The sequence below is a fragment of the Ambystoma mexicanum genome, chromosome 13, assembly GCF_040938575.1.
Source record: "Ambystoma mexicanum isolate Mex_15411 chromosome 13, UKY_AmexF1_1, whole genome shotgun sequence".
NCBI classification, from domain to species: domain Eukaryota; kingdom Metazoa; phylum Chordata; class Amphibia; order Caudata; family Ambystomatidae; genus Ambystoma; species Ambystoma mexicanum.
The window spans coordinates 720,578,934-720,593,889 of NC_090938.1; the positions used below are offsets into that span (position 1 = coordinate 720,578,934).

At 46.6% G+C, this 14,956-nt stretch overlaps 1 protein-coding gene across 6 annotated transcripts in view; it reads right to left on the reverse strand.

Moving 5' to 3' along the window:
• The window catches only part of LOC138521802 (E3 ubiquitin-protein ligase TRIM39-like), a 174,927-nt gene extending 160,347 nt beyond the window's left edge, over positions 1 to 14,580 (reverse strand). For all 6 annotated transcript variants that reach the window (XR_011283125.1, XM_069634917.1, XM_069634916.1 and 3 more), the window contains exons 1-2: positions 14,125 to 14,580; positions 4,184 to 4,279 (exon numbers count right to left, since the gene is read on the reverse strand). Coding sequence is in view for 5 of the 6 variants with exons in the window: in XM_069634917.1 (XP_069491018.1) it covers positions 4,184 to 4,279; positions 14,125 to 14,541 (513 nt within the window). In the remaining variant the exon portion in view is untranslated. The remainder of the gene's footprint in view (positions 1 to 4,183; positions 4,280 to 14,124) is intronic.
• Positions 14,581 to 14,956: the final 376 nt, after the last annotated feature.

Genomic DNA, 14,956 nt, shown 5'->3' on the forward strand with positions numbered 1-14,956 from the left:
ATGGGAGATCTACCTGGATTTGAGACTATAGATAGTGGGAAGAGGCCTATGTTTCACAAAATGGCAGATCTAACCACACCTGGATTTGAGACGCCTAGATAGTTGGAGGGAGGCCTATGTTTCACAAAATGGCAGATTTAAACACATCTAGATTTGAGATTTCTAGGTAGTAGCGTGAACTGAACTGAAACTGTAACTGAAATTGTGCCTACCTTGTCAGTTGATGCTGGTTGACGGCAGTGTGGTCTTCGTCTAGCTCTTGTGGATACTGTTGGGGCTGCTCGTGGTGATCTCAGGAAGGTTTTAGTGGAGGTGGGGGTGGTCCCTGAGTGAGTGGGGGGTTCGGGAGAAGGATGTACGTTTCTCTGTGTTTTACAGCTGCTTTTAAATGGTAACTAGGGTATACTAGGTGCTTGTTACTGCTTTCCTTTTCCTTGAGGCAAACGTAGGTGGGGGCAGTGTCATCTGCTTTGTTAAAAGTGAATGAGGAGTTGGTGTTAGTAGACTGTTAGGCTGCCTGTTCCCCTGCTGACACCTGCAGACACAGTCTGGAGCCACCGCTGTAGGAGCCACCCTTTGCCTTGGGGGCCTTAGCCTCTGGGGCTGCTGGGCAGGGCTGCCCTGGTCATATTGTCTATTAAGGGGAAGGGGACCAATCAGATTGTGTGGGAGGGCTGGGAGGCGGGAGGGAAATGGGTTGAGGAAGCGGGCAGGCTAGAGGGACAAATGCGCACGCAGCGCTCTTTGTGCTTTTTAAAGCACAACCCGTGAAATATAACATGGTGGCTATAGGTGGTTCGAGGGCCTGCCAGCACTCACATTAGCTTCCTTGGTCTCTTAAATGTATTTATTTATTTATTTGGATTTATAAAGCGCCCAGCGGCCTGGAGGCATTGTGGCGCTGTTACAGAATGTTCAGTTAGCAGGTTTTAGGCCAATACATTAGAAAGCAATAGTACAATAAACAGAGAACACAGAACATTGTTAAAGGGTGTTCCGAGGTTACAGAGGAACAGAGTTTGAGACAATATGTTCGGCGTTCTAGTTGAAAAGTTCAGTCTTTAGCATTTTTCTGAACACTGTGAGAGATTCTACGTTTCTTAAGCTGCACGGGAGGGTGTTGCAGGCTTTTGGGGCTAGAACTTCGAAGCTAATGCCGCCAGCTTTGGCTCTGTTAAAAGCTGGGACTCAGAGTAGGTGAGAGTATTGGTCTCGTTTTGGTCTGTGGGCTGGAGCCTGGTGTATTCTTTCTGCTAGGTAGGCTGAGGCAGTCTGAGAGAGGCACCTGTGAATGATCGTGAGGGCCTTGAATGTTATACGTTCTTTGATGGGGAGCCAGTGGGCATCTTTCCTCGCCTGGGAGATGTGATCTCTCTTTGGGATACTGAGGGCAGCTCTGAGGGCGTAGTTTTGCGCGGTTTGAAGTCTGTTGATGTTATTTGCGCAAGTGCCTAGAAGTAGAATGTTGCAATAGTCTAACTTTGTTTAAATGGTGTGGTTTGCGTGCCGTGGAGCAGGTCTTTTGGCCTGTGTTGTGGGGAAAGGAGCCTCGGAGGCGGGATGGAAGGCCTCACACCCGCATGCATCTGCTATCATACATTTTCAATGACAATGATACACCGCACAACACCTCTGCCATTACAATACAGCGATCCTCCATGCCAAAAATGCAGTCTAGATTGACACATAATGAGTCTCCTACTCTCACATACTCTCCAGTCGATCACAAAGCACCGATCCACTTGCCAGCTCGATACGGGCAGCAAGTAGGGACTTGGCCATCCCCACCCAACTTCACACTGGTTAAAATGCACACACACATTCTAAAGAGATGTGCATGAGCAGGAGACAGGGGAGAAGGTCTAAGAGAGACATATAGTGCTCAGAAGCTCCAGAGCAAACACCCGGGCTATCGTCTTCCACAGCAAAGCCGGGCTGCAAAGATGGTGAACAGACATGCACAAGAGCTTCTTGTACATAGTCCAACAGCTTCACTCATTGCCACTGACTCCGCTCTACCACTCGCTGCACACCATTAGAGGGATTTTATACACCCCCTAATGCCCTTACTATGGAACAGTATCCACAGGAGGTCTCCTTATTATTATTCCCTTATGTCGCTGACTCCCCCGCATCCGTTCCTGCTTTTTGTTATTTTCATAGGACCCTCATGTCGGACTTCCAGCTCATCCTCCTGGCACTCTTAGACGATGTCTATTCTCTCCCGTCTCCAGCTCCGCTCCATGGACTCTAAGGGGATGTCTCGTATCTCTCCCCTCCAGCTCTGCTACTTGTACTCTCAAGGGATGTCTCATAGTTCCCCCATCCAGCTCTGCTCTCTGTACTCTTAGGGGATGTCTCATATCTCTCCAGCTCTGCTCTCTGTACTCTCAGGGGATGTCTCGTATCTGTCCCCTACAGCTCTGCTACTTGTACTCTCAGGGGATGTCTAGTTTCTCTCCCCCCCAGCTCTACTCGCTACACTCTCAAGGGATGTCTCATAGTTCCCCATCCAGCTATGCTATTTGTACTCTTAGGGGATGTCTCGTATCCCTCCCCTCCAGCTCTGATATTTGTACTCTTTGGGGATGTCTTGTATCCCTCCCCTCCACCTCTGATATTTGTACTCTTTGGGGATGTCTCATATCGCTCCCCTCCAGCTCTGATATTTGTACTCTCAGGGGATGTCTCTTACCTCTCCCATACAGCACTGCTACGTGTACTCTTAGGGGATGTCTCATAGTTCTTCCATCCAGCTCTGCTACTTATACTCTTTGGGGATGTCTTGTATCTCTCCGCTCCAGCTCTGCTCCCTGCACTCTCAAGGGATGTCTCATAGTTCCCCCATCAGGCTCTGCTACTTGTACTCTTAGGGGATGTCTTGTATCTCTCCCCTCCAGCTCTGCTCTCTGTACTCTCAAGGGATGTCCCATAGTTCCCCCATCAGGCTCTGCTACTTATACTCTCAGGGGATGTATTGTATCTTGCCCCTCAGGCTCTGCTACTGTGCTCTCAAAGGAAGTCTCATACTTCTCCCATCCAGCACAGCTACCTGTACTCTTAGGGAATATCTCGTATGTCTGCTCTCCAGCTCTGCTCTCTGTACTCTCAAGGGGTGTCTCGTATCCAGCTCTGTTCTCTGTACTCAAGAGATGTCTAGTATCTCTCCCCTTCAGCTTTGCTACTTGTACTCTTAGGGGATGTCTTGTATCCCTCCCATCCAGCACTGCTACTTGTACTCTTAGGGGATGTCTCATAGTTCACCCACCCAGCACTGTTACTTATACTCTTTGGGGATGTCTCATATCGCTCCCCTCTAGCTCTGCTCCATGGACTCTCAAGGGATGTCTCATAGTTACCCCATTCAGCTCTGCTACTTGTACTCTTAGGGGATGTCTCACATCTCTCCCCTCCATCTCTGCTCTCTGTGCTCTTAAGGGATGTCTCATAGCTCTCCCATCCAAGACTGCTACTTATTACTCTTTGGGGATGTCTCGTATCCCTCCCCTCCAGCTCTGCTCTCTGTACACTCAGGGGAAGTCTTGTATGTCTCCCCTCCAGCTCTGCTCTCTGTGCAATTAGGGGATGTCTCGTACCTCTCCCTTCCAGCTCTGCTCTCTGCTGCTCTCAGGGGATGTCTCATATCTCTCCCCTCCAGCTCTGCTCTCTGTACTCTCAAGGGAAGTCTCATATCCCTCACATCCACCTCTGCTCTCTGTCCTCTCAAGGGATTTCTCATAGCTCTCCCATCCAGAACTGCTAACTGTAGGGAATGTCTTGTATCTCTGCCCTCTAGTTCATCTCCCCTCCAGCTTTGCTACTTGTACTCTTAGGGGATGTCTCGTATCTCTCCCCTTCACCTATGCTCTCTGTACACTCAAGGGATGTCTCGCATCTCACCCCTCCAGCTCTGCTACTTGAAATCTTAGGGGATGTCTCGTATCGCTCCCCTCCAGCTCTGCTCTCTGTACTCTCACCGGATGTCTCGTATCTCGCACCTCCAGCTCTGCTCTCTGTACACTCAAGGGCTGTCTTGTACGTCTCCCCTCCAGCTCTTCTGTCTGTACTCTCAGGGGATGTCTCGTAGCTCACTCATCCAGCACCGCTCCATGGACTCTCAAAGGGGCCCTTGTGCCTCTCTGCCCTGAGCCTCTCTACACATATATGCAGCCATTGCTCTCACCTCGAGCTCTGATGTTTTCCTGCTTTCTTCCTCTACCCACTCGTGCAGGTCCTTCAGCTCTTTTTTCAGATGTTCCATGTGGCGGCAAAGTTTACCCTAAAAGAATAACAGTTTGTTAGTGAAAGGATTTCCTGCAAATGAATAATCTACAGAGAACAAGACAGAAGTCTCCCAGGGCAGCCTACGCGTGTATATAGTCTATAAAGAAAGCCTCCTTCGCCCCCTATATGTACTCATAAACTCACTTACAGTCTATAATGTATGCTCCCTCAGACTCCCAGCTGCTCCAATGGGCTAATGGACAGTCTATAAAGAATGCTCCCTCAGGCTCCCAGCTGCTCCCATAGGCTAATGGACAGTCTATAAAGAATGCTGCCTCAGACTCCCAGCTGCTCCCATAGACTGGTTTACAATCCATAGTTCATCCATCTTGGAAGACACTCTGTCCATAGAGGTCTTAAAATCATCAATCCTCATATACTTTCCGCCATTAAATATGACCGTTGACACTACCCCCGACACATATGTAACCTGATTTGAGATCCTTGCCCTGGCACAAACACACCTAGTTCTCCTCAGCAGACCCTCCTACGGTGGGAGGCTTATGGTCCCGGAACTTGCACCCTCAGCAGGGGCATCCGCAGCGAGGCTTGGGACACACAGCACACGTGAGGTCATGTGTGAGGTCACATGTTGGGCACATTCCAAGTTACATGCAGTGCACTGATCAGAGAGTAAAGGTTACGCAGAAACCTCAATATCAACCATGGTTTGCTCTAGTAACTACTATTGCAATGCAAGCCAGGGGGAGGGCATTAACATGCATTATCGGCCCACACCCTAGTTATAGGCCAGGCGGTGCATATGCTCACACTAATGTACGCTAGGCTCCCAGCACCACCTCCTTGGTAAGAGCACATTTCACAGTGATTTACACTTAGATGGCCTGTCATTGTAAGATGCAACACAAGAATCAAGCACTGGCGAAGCCAGTAGGCCTGGCTCTGTAAGTGTAACAGGTAAGATTTTTCCCCAACCCTCTAAAGCCCAAGAAAGGCTTATCCTCTGTCCTATGAACATGTCTCTTCTTCCTCCGGCGTAGAGTAGCGCCAGCCTCACATGTGATGGGACTGTGCCCCAGGGCAGGGGCCCTTGCCCATCAGCAGAGAGGTCGCCATTGGATGAAGTGGGGGTGGGAGGGGCTGCAGTCCAGCAGTAGGGAAAGAGGTCTGGAGTCAGAAAAGGTGGAGAAGTGGGTCTGCAGTCACAATAAGTGAGATTTTAGGAGTTAATTCGGGAACAATCGCCCGTTATTTCCTTAAAAGAAGGGCGTCATTAGAAGTCAGGCCACCGCTTCGCCAGTTTATGGGTTTGGAAGCCACACTTTGACATGGAGTTACTGCTAGCAGGTAAAGCGGCAGCACCTGTCCATGCAGGATTACTGCCTGTCCTGTGGGATTCCATCATGGGGATAGCAGCAGCCAGATAGCAGCTACAGTGTCACGGTATAATACCGCCAAACTTGCAATGAGGTCCTTTGAGTCAGTCCCCGATGCTGCCTGGTTTAAAGCACCAGTTACCTTCCCTCGCAGGTGTCACCCGTCCCCTGTTATAGTAAATGTGGTAGAGTCGAGACTGCCGGGGACCAGTGCCCACTCATCACTTTCGGGTGCCCTGCCCACCTCACTGCCATGGGTCAGGTCATGTGTGCTAGATCAGGTGGGGCCCACTCAGCCTCAGACACACATTGGGGTGGGGGGCGCGCACCCGTGTAAAGCCCCGTTAAGTCCCGCTTTGCCGCGGACGCTTTTCCAGCGCTTCTACTGTGGATAAAGGATTTGTTGCTGCATCAACTACAAGACCCAGCAGGCTTTACTGCATCAAGGGCTGGGAGGAGCTATATAAGCTCAGGGGCGCGCGCACCCGTGTAAAGCACTGTTAAGTCCTGCTTTGCCGCTTCGCCGCGGCAACGCGGCTAGTGCCGGTTATTTAAGCTGGTGTTTTGTCTTCCAGTTAGATTTTAGAAAAGCACATTGTAATCAAGTGCTATAAAAATCTTGTGGTGTCCAAAAAGAGGCACCCCAGTGTTAAGATGTACACACTTCGTACTGGCATGCCTTGCACGGAACGAGTACATGCCCTACTGGAGTCCACTTCAAGAGACAGTCCAGCGTCGTCTCTAAAAACGGCACGACCCTCTGCTAAAAGTGCACCGTGGGACAAGCGAATAAAGAAGAGAAGATCACGACTTGATTCCGTCATGGGCGATTTAAGAAACTTTGGGTTCAACAGTTGACGGACACCACGCTCTGTGGCTAGAATGCCTGAACTTAACAATCTAAGTGTATCGAATATAGAGGCACAGCCCCTCTGTAACGACGTAGGGGCGAGCTCTGCTCAGCAATCTGTTGCGATTCCACAGGTGACACAGGTTACAAATGGTGGTAATGAAGTGGAAGAACAGCTATGTAATATTTCACTGTCTGACTCAATGATACTTCAGAATGCTCGTTCAGGGGTTGTTAGTTTAGCTCCCCTCCCGATAGAAAGCCAGGATGTTGGTGTTGCTGAAGATGTTGCAATTATTGAGCTGGAGTCATCGGACTCTTGCTTTGTGGCCAAGGACGACGCATCTGATCTCTCTAAATCGCCAGCACTATTTAATACCGGAGATATTTCCGAATCTGAAAGCTCGATTTCATTTATTCCGCCGACTCCCAGGAGACCAAATGGAAACAGTTCGATTACAAGTCCGGATCTCGCGATAAAAAAAGATGCTCCTGTAACATTGGAAAATATGAACATGGCATTGATGTCCCTAGCTAGACTGTTTGAAACTTTAGACTCCAAAATTAATGTAATACAAGATAATGTTAATAATTTCCAAAGATCTCAGAAGGCATTTGGTTTGTCCTTGGCCCAAAAGCAAGAGTCTGATGTCGAACAGGCAGCCCATCTATCAAAACAACTGGGTATGTTGTTATTAACCTGCAAAAATACTGATGACCAACTAAATGGCAAATTGAGCCCAGTTATAGTTGGGGGAAATATACGAAGCGTTAACACGGCTGTGCCCTTTGTTGAGGGCATTATAAGAGAAGTAACAGCCAAGGAGACAATGAATGCACCTTTGGTGCTACAATCAGGTCCAAGAATAGAAATAGCCAAATCTGTTCACGGTGGGAAGGGAGGAAATTTTGTGAAGATGACAGTAATGGATCCCTTACCCGACCAGTTGATACTGAGGGAAGAGGAGGCAAGGGTTCCTATAGTTGATGATTCAAAAATAAGAGAAACACAGCAGTCAAAAGGGGCGTACACGATATTTGCGAAAAAATCTAAGGGCCCCTCCAATCAATCAATGATAAATCCAAAGAAATCAAAAAATCAGAAGTCCAAAACAATGGCTGCGAGTGGGTCTGCGAAACAATTCTTTAAATCCCTATCTAAACCAGATAGATGTTCAATGTTAGCTTCTAGTGCAATCACAAAAAAATATCAGAATCTATCTCAGGAAAGACAAAGAATGAGGAATAAGGGTAAGGACCCCAACCATGTGACTCTCCCTTAGACGAGTTGGTGCATATTGCGCAGGAGCTAGGGAGTGGATCTAGTAATGTAATGGTCCCGACTCAAGTGCCACCTGTATTGAAGAATAATCGAGTGAAAGTTGACCCAGTGCCCAATGCCACAGTTAACACGCAGGATCTTAGGAAAGCTGTGGACGAGTATATGAGTCAATACCATCCTAAGCCGTGTGTGACTCATCCACTGTCTCAGATTTTTAATCCATCAGTGGAGGAACCTGAGTCAGGGGATGATGAGAATACTAATGGCGAAAGGACCCTCCCTAATCAGGAAGTAAAGTCCTCTAAGAATGACCTACTAACAAATAAAACAATCTCGGATGCTCAAGACAACCTGCAAAACAATATTCTATGCACAATTAAAGACTGTCTAGTTGCTTTAACCACAGAACAAAAAAGTCTTAAATCATCCCTGAAGGCAATGAGGAGTGGCCACTCTGATGTGGTAAACCCATCTCATGAAGAAAGCACCTCTAAGAATGTAAGGTTTAAATCCCCTTTGGAGGAGACAAAATGCTACAAGAATAGAGATACATTTAGTAAGCGGAATCACCCTGACTTCAAGGCACCACCCAAGAGTAAAAAGCCTACCCAGTTGCTTTCCTTGTTCCTTAGTTGTCGGGGGGTTCCTTACCTACATACATAATGAACAGAGGAAGCATCATGCAAATATTTGCAGATATCCCAAATTTGGAGGATATCTCCTCAGGTGATGTGGTACAAGTGGAGTTCCCCGATGATAATGACCCAACGGTGTCCTGCATGTGGTTAAGCTCTCGCATCATTTATAATATCATCTGGTCCGCTAGATCTGAATTTTTTGATTTGGGCTTTGATTTAATTCCAACCACCAAAGAATCCCGTCCGGTGGAGGCTACCATTAAACCTGCTAGTCAGGTAACTAGTGGTGAGCACACCTCAGGTAGGGGATGCAGTTGTGGGAAAGCGTAACTAGGAACCGATGACTCCGATGTCAGAAATTGGTAGTCATGAGCTGGAACACGAGGGGACACAAACATCTGGTAAATAATGCTAAGTGTGATCTCAAAGAGTGTGATCTAGCTCTTATGCAAGAAACCTGGCTGACCGTCCCCCTATCGTGGAACAATCATTATGTCCATTTAGTTCCAGCAATTAAAGGACAAAAAGGTAGACCTATGTCTGGGTTGGCAACTATCTCTAACATGTCCACGATAGCCATTATCTCTGAGGGGCCCAATCCAAACTCCCATTTGCAATGTTCAGTAATAATGTTCCAAAAATTGAAATTCTTAGTCATAAATATATATTGGAACCCAATTGCAATTTCAACTTCTACTCTCCTTAATGATTTGAATACATTAATGGAAGACAATATAACTAGCCCGGACATTGCGCATGTAATATTAGCCGGGGATTTGAATATACATTTGCTGGCACCATCTAAGAAAAGAAGTTTGGATCGGGTTTCGCCGTGGCGAACCTTTATTAATACTTGGGACCTAATTATGCTAAATGGGGCAGTGAAAACTGATAATCCTCCATCATACACTTGGTCTTGTGGTGCTCAAAATGCTATAATTGACTATATGTATGTTGATAGAGGGCTGTTTGAGAAAATCTCCGAGTTTAGGGTAGTTCCCACCACAGCGAGTGATCATTGGATTCTGAGAGCTGAGTTTTTGATCCAAACCAAGGAAGAACTTCGCTCCAGTCAAAATCAATTGAGTGGTCTAATCATAAATCCCCAACGAAACAGACTACATTGGTCAAGTGATGCACTGCAAACATTTGCATGCAGTGTAACAAATGACCAACAGCGACTGACAAGAGGTATGGATGTTACTGATTATCATGATAAAATGCATCTCTTTGCCCCTGTCTCAACCACAGAGACTAAGAAGAGCAGGCAGCGGCACATCCATATATTTGATCTGGCCATTAGAGATAGAAAGAGGCAATATCGAAAACAGAAAAGACAGACTTCTTATTTACCGGTACAGTATCGAGAACTGGCCCTACGCAAATTGAAGACCAAATATAGAACCTGGATTCGAGGTCACAAAGCTAACATGTTCCAACATGATGGAGAAAAATGGCTACAGATGGTCCAAACTAAAAATACATCACAAATCTGGATAATGATAAATAATGGAGCAGGTGCTCCGCAGCTAACAGCACAACTTAATGGTGTGTCGGAAAAAAGTTGGGTCGCTTATTTCACCAGCATTTACGCTCTTCCGTCCAATAATATCTCAAAGCTGAATCTTGAAGTATTGAACTCATCCTTTCAGATTAGTTTTGATCGTGAAGATGTTTTGTTTTACATCAACAAAGCTAGCTCTTCAAGAGCTCCAGGTCCTGACGGTTTATCAAATTATGCCTTAAAACAGAATCCGGAATTATGGGCATCTATTCTTTATGCTATCTTCCAGGTCCTGCAAACAAAACAGGCAGTTCCTCCGTCGTGGTGTAAGGCCATTACAGTGCCAATTTATAAGAAAGGCGACTGAGCGAATCTGGCCAGTTACCATCCGATTTCTCTTCTTGACGCCCCTGGCAAGATCTTTAGCAGAATTGTTTTAAGAGATCTCAACAATTGGGCGTCAGAAGAGAATCGGCGAGATCCATTTCAAACTGGTTTTGTGGGAGGTCTTGGCACCAGCATCAATAGAACGACCCTTAATGCAATCAAAGAGTTACACGCCATAAGAAATCAACCAATATATCTGGCGTATTTTGATTTTCGAGTAGCCTTTGACTCGGTAGATCGGAACCTATTATTGGAGAAGTTACTAAAATTTGGCTGTCCATCCTCACTTGTGTATTTAATACATTTACTTCATTCAAATACCTCAATGAAAGTCAAATTGAACTTAGAAGGGCTGCTATCGGATGAAATACCTACCAAACGCGGCCTGAAACAAGGCTGCATTTTAGCCTCTACATTGTTTAATTTGTTTATATTTGATCTGGGTAATGAATTTAACAACGTTGTGAACGACGCTCCCAAACTTGGCAACCAGGTCATTGCATGGCTTTTGTATGCAGACGACTTAGTTCTCATCTCGCAAACACCGAGAGGCCTGCAAAACATGCTTGATAAACTTGATCAGTACGTTGCCAAAAACAATTTGACCTTAAATCTGGAGAAAACACAAGTGATGGAATGAATATAAATACTTAGGAATCACATTTAGCAACTCCCCTATTAACATACCCCAAAGAGATAGTATAAAGAGTAAATTGTCCACTTTAATATCGCAAGCGAGAATCTTACAATACAAGTATGGTAAGTTCTCGTGCAAACACATTCTCACTTTTTATCAGCAGAAAGTAATCCCTATTGTTACCTATGGTTCAGAAGCCTGGTCACCTTTACAGGCTGGTTACTGGAACAAAATTGAGGCTAGGTTTTGGAAGAAAGTTCTGAATCTTCCAAACTCTAGCCCAACAGCACTGCTTCGTTTTGAGTTGGGAATTCTCTCAGTGAACATTCAAGCATCCTGGAAGAGATGCTGCTTATTTCGGAAATGTGTGTTGGGCTTATCCAGCAATAGTGTGTTAAGGATTCTGGCAGACTACTTATTGCGATCAGAACATTTATTGCCATCAAATTGGAGAGCGGCTGTCTTGTCGGATCTAACAGAAGCTAATATCTCATTAGATCTCTTACTATCTAATCCTACCAAAGCTAAAACCAAACTGTATCATTTAGATTGGCACATAACGCAACAGAACTGTATGAAACTAAAAGATTTTGATAGAGCTCTGTTTGGGCATAAAAAATTCCGGGAAACTGCTGACTATCTATTAAAATGTCCTTCTCACAAATTGAGAAATCAAATACTGAGATTTCGCCTGAATTTATGGCCAACGAAACAAGTTCTGCTAAGGAGGGGCACTATTAAGAGAGACTGTTTTTTTTGTCGATTCTGCAATGACGAAAAAGCTGAAGAAACACTGAAACATCTATTGATAGAATGTGTTGCATTACAATTGCAGAGAAAGGACTTAGTTGACAAACTAACAAGGTACCATTACATAAGACGCTCTAATGATGAGCTATGGTATGAGCTGTTTGCAACCCCAAAGATAACAGTAAGAATAGCCACTATCCAATTTCTAAATAAGATATTATGTCCAATATATCCAAGTGAGTAAGCAGTCTGCCCAATAGAAGAAATGGGTTAGTACCTGGTTCTCTATATATATCGTCAACTTGAATGTGATGTGTTTGTATCTGATTTTAACATGCTATTGCAGGCTGACTCATAGAATTAGACACGCTAACTGAAAGTAGCTGTGTAGAGGGTTTTACCTATTTGTCTTAATCACTAGTCAAGCAAATGTAATGTAATTTTCTTTTTTTACTTATCTGACAAAATTTCTTTTTATGATGTGTGTGTCATGTTTTAACCTTGTTTTGAAAGGTTGATTTAATCAGCCATCCAAAATAATAAAAAAAAATAAAAAAAATTGGGGTGGGGGTCCCTGTACATGAACACTCACCCGAAGCAACATCAGTACACTGAACACCAGCACAGACCTCAGGGCCCCTGTCCCTCTGGGACTGTCTCCTCCCAGAGAGGGCAGGTAATGAAGGCTCTCCTGTTATGCACCACTGCACACCCAAGGGGCAAAATAATACCTGATGCACCATTTCCACATTACTTCACACCGTGTCTGGGATCCAGGTCATTAAAGTCAATGATCAGTGGGACGATACCCAGTGTGGGGTTGGGGGGACCTATAGCTTTAGACTTGTGAACTCAGACAAGCCACACAAAGTCACTGGTAGTCTCCCCAGAGCGTGACTTAGAATCCCACGACATGCCACATACACCCCCTGTTCTCTGTGGCAGCGTTCCCTCAGCATGGGTTTTACAATCCCAAGACATGTCACATGTACCCTCTGTACTCTGTGGCATCTTGTAATCAGTATGAGATTAGGGTTCCAAGACATGCTTCACATGCCCCATGTACTCTTGGGCAGCCTCCACTTAGACCGAGAGTTTGGATCCCAAGACATGCCACACATGGCCCATGTGATCTTGGGCAGCCTCCACCCAGCATGAGCTTTGGGATCCCAAGACATGCCACATACACCCTTGTATTCTGTGGCACATTCTGTTCAGTAGGGGATTAAGGGTCCCAAGACATGCTACACATGCACCATGTAATCTTGGGCATCCTCCACTAAGCCCGAGAGTTAGGATCCCAGGACATGCCACATAAGCCCCTGTATTCTGTGGTAGCTTCCACGCAGTATGAGATTTAGGGTCCCAAGCCATGCCGCATAAACACTCTGTGGCAGCCTCCACTCACTATGAGATTTAGGCTCTCATGACATGTAACATACATCATTTGTACTCTTGGGAAGCATCGTGGCACATGTGGTTCCTATCTGGTCATATACATCTTGTACATTTAGTCAGCCTTATTATGTGACAACCCTTTGGTCCCAAGCTTGCAATGTGCACATTGTGTGCTCTTGAGTATCTTCATGTATACGACACAAGGTGTGAACTCTATGGCACTGGGCCCTTCACATAATATACAGAGTGCGCCCTTAGGCAGTCTCCTATATTGGATATACAGGGTGCACCCTAAGATCGCAGACCCGTCTAACGCACACTGCTTTTTTTAGACAGACTCTTTGAATCCTGGCCTTTTACATACTCTACCTCCGCCTGGACACCCTTATGAGGGTGCAAGGAGGGTGCCTTTTGCCTCCAGTCAATTCACTCACCCTGTCTGCTCTCGCCCCTCCTTGTGCTGGACCGCCCCCTTAAGGGGTTCACTGTGGTTATAATGAGTGCCATCATATCCACAACGATGCCCCTCTTCCTCTGGGAGGCTGAGCCCCACTATTCTCCTCGACCTACATAGAGCACACATACTGTGTAATCCTGGACACTCGTGTCTGGAGTGGGAACCATTGTGTAGGCCCTCCTTTCTCCACAGAGCTATAGTGTGCCTTCTACGTACTCCTGGGCAGCCTCAGAAATGAATAGCGCTGTGTGATAACCCACCCATGTCCCAGACCTACAGCACACACCCTTGTACTCCTGGGCAGATAGAATGGGGAGCACTGTGTGGGAAACCCTGCCCTCCCCATCTCCGCCTGTCCCTATAGCATATATAAACCTTGTACTCCTGGGCAGCTCAGAAATAGGGGGCACTCTATGCAGAAAACCCACCTGCGTCCCTGGTCTAGAGCACACATCCAGCCTCTGGAATGGGGAGCACTGTATGGCGTAGTCACCCATGTCCCTGGTGTACAGCACAGCACACATACCTTCCACTCCTGGGCAGCCTCTGAAATGGGGAGTAGTGTGTGAGAACACGCCCATGTCCCCATAGCACACATACCTTGTACTCTTGGGCTGCTTCTCTGATGGGGAGCACTGTGTGGGGCTTGTGATCACGTGACATGCTGCAGACCACACAGATGGGCCTCTGGTCATCCTCGCAGAACAGTTTCAGTTTCTCTTCATGTTCTGAGCACAGATTCTCCTCCGGGGGGGTCGCATTGGGAAGGGGAAGCTGTTTGGCTATTTCCACCACGTTTGCCAGTTGCCAGTTCGGTCGGAGGGTTTTGCTCTGGGAAGCTTTCCTGCACTGAGGGCAGGGGAAGTTTGTCTCCAGTCCCTCCCAGCACCGGGTGATGCAGGACCGGCAGAAGGCATGACCGCACTCCACAGACACCGGCTCTGTGAAGTATTCCAGGCATATGGAGCAGGTGGCCTCCTCCTTCAGGCCCTGGAGCTGGGCGGCTGCGGCGGCCATGTCCCTTTTCAGCAGTTTATACACAAGTGACGTTCAGTTTCGTTTCTCAGCAGAGACCATGAAGTGGGCGTGTCAGTCGCTTCGCCTTCCTTATACACCCTGCAGGAGCGTGAGGTATTGACTGGCTGTGGCACATGCCAATCAAGCTGGGAGGGCGTGTCCACAGTAGCGCAGGGACTGGGAACGAAAAGTGGCCCTGGAAAATGTTTTAAAAGAGCCCCAAAACCCCATTACAGCGAGTAGGCAAGAACAATCCCTGTAAGGGGGAAAATGTCGAGGGTGTCCCCCTCTCGAAAGCTTTGAAATGGAGTTTAAAGCAATATTTTCAAGCACATTTTTCCACATTGGAATTTCCCAAAATCTATTCTTTTTTAGTGTGTTTTAAAGCGCCGTGATTAGTAGAGCTGCTTCAGAG